At 38.6% G+C, this 4,117-nt stretch overlaps 1 protein-coding gene across 1 annotated transcript in view; it reads right to left on the bottom strand.

Annotated features, from left to right (window-relative positions):
* Positions 1–4,100, bottom strand: part of LOC111089912 (transmembrane protein 211-like) — an 11,867-nt gene extending 7,767 nt beyond the window's left edge. Inside the window, exon 1 of the mRNA XM_022403171.1 lies at positions 3,064–4,100. Within this exon, the coding sequence (XP_022258879.1) occupies positions 3,064–3,490 (427 nt within the window). The 5' untranslated portion in view covers positions 3,491–4,100. The remainder of the gene's footprint in view (positions 1–3,063) is intronic.
* Positions 4,101–4,117: the final 17 nt, after the last annotated feature.

Raw genomic sequence — 4,117 nt, 5'->3', positions numbered from 1 at the left:
GACTGCTTGCTCCAGGTATAGCCGTTTCTAGTTTTAAACTTGAGAGCAGCGAATCAGAGACCCCAAGTTTCCAGCTATTAAAGACCACAAGATTCAGGTATAGCCGTTTCTAGTTTTAAACTTGAGAGCAGCGGAGCAAGCAGTCCTTGCTTCTCTGCTCTAAAGTTTAAAACTAGAAACGGCTATACCTGAAACTTGGGATCTCTGATTGACTGCTTGCTCCTCTGTTCTGAAGTTTAAAACTAGAGACGGTTACGCCTTATGGTCTCTGACCTGGCCGTTTAGTCCCTGGGTCACATAAGATGCATTTAGGTTGAAAATACCAAGTAGTTTTCAAATCTTAAGAGTGTAGAACGTGTCTTAGTTAGAGAGACATGACATTAGACAGTAATACGTAATTCATGTTACACAACAATAAGACTGATAACAATTTAAAGCACGCCATTTGTTTTTACTGACTCGAGATCCCTTATCTCATAACCTCGCCGGCAGCGACATGCAGTTTTTTTTCAATTGTATACACCATAGGGCGTGGCGAGTGTTGGAGAACATATTATCACAAACCTTTGTCATATTTAATAGTATTAATAAGCATTGACTTTGAAGCATTTTTGTGTATCTTCTTGTATTATTACTTTTACTATTCTAAGCACAAACTAACGTTGAAATATGAGAGCTATTTTGGAAGATAAGAAAGAAAAGGGTACATAATTAAGAACAATTATGGTATATTTTTTTGACAAATTCGTATTTGGGATTTTCTAAAGTGTTTTTTTTTTCCACTGGTAAATATGCGTTATTTTAGTACAGTGGTTTAGAGAATGGGCATCACTGCTACTTCTAATCAGTGCTTCATTATTTTTGTTAGGGGGTGTCCGCAACACTTAGATGCGTGTTCTTGTTGGTCGCTAGTTCCAAAATGATTAAATAAATGTGTATTTGTGTATTTTCTTATAGCAAAGCAGCATCAGGCTATCTGCTGTGTCCACCGAGGGGTAATCGAACCCCTGATTTTAGCGTTGTAAATCCGAAGACTTACCGCTGTCCCAGCGGGGGACATTAAATAAATAACTATTTAAGATATTTTGTACCAGATGTTGATGGAGGAAAAGTTTTATAAAATTGTCAGATTGTTAAGCGACGTTTACAAAAGTGATAAAAGTAGCAATAGCATGTACCAGGGTTATCCACTTTTCATTGTTTTGTTTGTTTGGTTTTGGATAGTTCCTAAAAGCCACTCCGGGGACGTCCCTAATTTTGAACTAACTGACCAGACAGAAGGTAGCTAGTCATCAGTACCCGCCGTCAACTGTTGGATTACTCTTGTTGATCGAATATTTGGATTTGATTGCCACCCTTAAAATGGATCCACACACACCATCGTACGGAGCGCAATTTCTTTTTCTGGTTTTTGGCGGTAACGAGACGCGAACATTGGACATGTAGATCCATAGTCCGGCACACACAAATGACTGGGCCACGCTCAGCCACTCTATTGTTTATTATTCACGTTTTCTTAATTATGTACATCACACTTAGATTTTTCAAAGAGAGACATCTTTCGTTAACATTGACAATCACAGCAGAACTCAACAAAAGGAGCTCATCTACTTGTTGGACTTTTAAAAAATTATGTCCCCTGGTGGCTGAGCGGTTACATTATAAGACTAAATTTTGACGCATACTATTTTCTGTGCAACTTTGCGCCAAAAAGTAAATAAAGAAATACATTTATTAAAAAAATTCTGTCGTACCAGTCAACCCCCCGCAGTGGCTCAGATATAAGTCTGTAGTCTTATAACGCCAAAAACTTAAAAAATGGGTTTCGATACCCGTGGTGGGCACAGCTCAAATTTCCCATTTTGTAGCTTTGTGCTTAACAATAAACAAACCACTCAATTAAACAGAGAACACGTCTCTGGAAAATTTTTTACTTCAAAATACATGTTTTGTTTGTTCGTTTGTTTGTAATTAAGCAGAAAGCTGCACAATGGGCTATCTGTGCTCTGCCCACCACGAGTATCGAAACCCGATTTCTAACGTTGTAAGTCCGCAGAAAACACATGATGAATGTATCGCTTATTTCCCACAACCCTTAATAAATATGGCAATAAAATCTCTTTGAAATATTGATTATTAAAAATATGTTGATTAGTTATGAGCATATGGGTTCTTTATAGTTATGTCCGGCAGGGCGCTCGATTCTGATGGTCGCGGGTTCGAATCCCGTCCCACCAAACATGCTCGCCCTTTCAGCCGTTGGCCGTTATAATGTGACGGCCAATCCCACTATTCGTTGGTAAAAGAGTAGCCCAAGCGCTGGCGGTGGGTGATGATGACTAGCTGCCTTCCCTCCAGTCTTACACTGCTAAATTAGGGACGGCTAGCGCAGATAGCCCTCGTGTAGCTTTGCGCGAAATTCATATTATATATAGTTATAATGTATTAAAACTGAATTTAAAGCTTTTCGAAGCCAATTAATTGAATAAGTTAGAAACTCGTCCTTAGAAATCGTGGTTATTTAGAGGTCTTCTTCATTTATTTTTTATGTACTACAGTCAAAAAGTAGGATTGTTACAATGTTATCAGCCAGCTGTAATCAGAATTACTTTAGCTCGAGATAGGTAAACTTTAAGTCTAACAGTCTGAGATTAAATTCCATTCCAAGTTTAGTTCGAGCAGAACTGTGAAATTGGGCTTGCTTGTTAGAGATCGTTTTTGTAATCAAACTTTCAAAATTAATTTGACAACGAATATCCAAAGCAAAATTGGGTAAAATCAGTTGTAACACCAGAATAAATACACTGGAGTTAAACGTATTCAGAAAAGTAAAAAAAATATATACATACATTGCAATCTTAATGTTATATTTTAATAGATCAGATGTACTTTGGTGAACGAATTTGAAAATGTCATTTTACATAACCGCAGTCTAGCCTTCCAGTTTACTGTTTCGAGTGAAAACTAGTCCCAAACTTTGATATGACTTGTAACACTAAGTTAGCAAAAATACATAATTTCACAGGGAAGCTAAGACAAATTTTTCACATAGGATTTGCTTACCTGCTGTCAGTTGTATGTACCCAATGTAGACCATGATGTTGTGTCGTCGTCGTCTTCCAAGTGCAAATAAACTAAACACCATCACCACAACGCAACACCCCGACAACACGCACCCACTTATGTACAATACGAATGCCATATGCCAAGGAGCGGACGGGAAGTTCCCGCCAAAACTGTGGCAAGAAGTTTCGCGCCAACGGTAACAGACACCAACGAGGCCTAGCATATAAAGGATGGAATCTCGTTCGTAATGGAGAAATTTATCATTTACGGGATCGGTTCGGACATACCACTCAGGCTGGACGGAACTTATCGCACAAAACATAGTGACCACACAGGACAACAGCAGCCATACAATGGACACCGGCCAAGAGGTGCGAACGGTGTCGATATGCACGTGGGGAACAGTTAGTTGAAACCGATTCATCTCGTGTCGAAAAAGTAAATAGTTTTTGTCATCGTCCCATGAAACACTTTTTTTTAATCAAATACGATTATTAAATCACACAATTTCCCAGTTAAATATACATATTAATATTTAAGTCCACGAAAAATACTTTTGGAAATATTCTTTAAAGATATCGAAACGCCAAAATTATCTAAGTGAGATATGCGCGTGTTGTTTTGTGGTCTTACTTTAGGTCGGCTCTTAGTAAATCGTTTCGTGTAAAAACATCGAGCGTTAGGCCCACTTCTTCAAAATTGTTGAGTTAATATATATTGGGATGTGTGACACGGTATGGGAACATTAAGCTGGGGTTCATTGCGAACTTTGTTACTCTAGACTCTAACAAGACCAAGACAAGAGGTTTGTTGGTTTATTCTGTTTTGTTTAAACGAAGATACAAGGTTTCTCTAAGCAGCTACAGCCTTTAAATTTGGTCCAACGCATTACGGCTGTATCACTGTCGGTATACTCAGGAAATGATGCTTCATCAATTTCTCATCAGTCAAGTGCACAGGAAGAAAATAAACTCGAGTCACCGTCCACCGACTTCCACGACGTTCGTCTAAGCTCGCGTCGTTCTTCCTCAGACGTTCCATCCACACTGAG

The sequence above is a fragment of the Limulus polyphemus genome, unplaced genomic scaffold (assembly GCF_000517525.1).
Source record: "Limulus polyphemus unplaced genomic scaffold, Limulus_polyphemus-2.1.2 Scaffold7826, whole genome shotgun sequence".
In the NCBI taxonomy this organism is placed as follows: Eukaryota; Metazoa; Arthropoda; class Merostomata; order Xiphosura; family Limulidae; genus Limulus; species Limulus polyphemus.
This window is presented reverse-complemented; position numbering and strand designations above follow the sequence as displayed.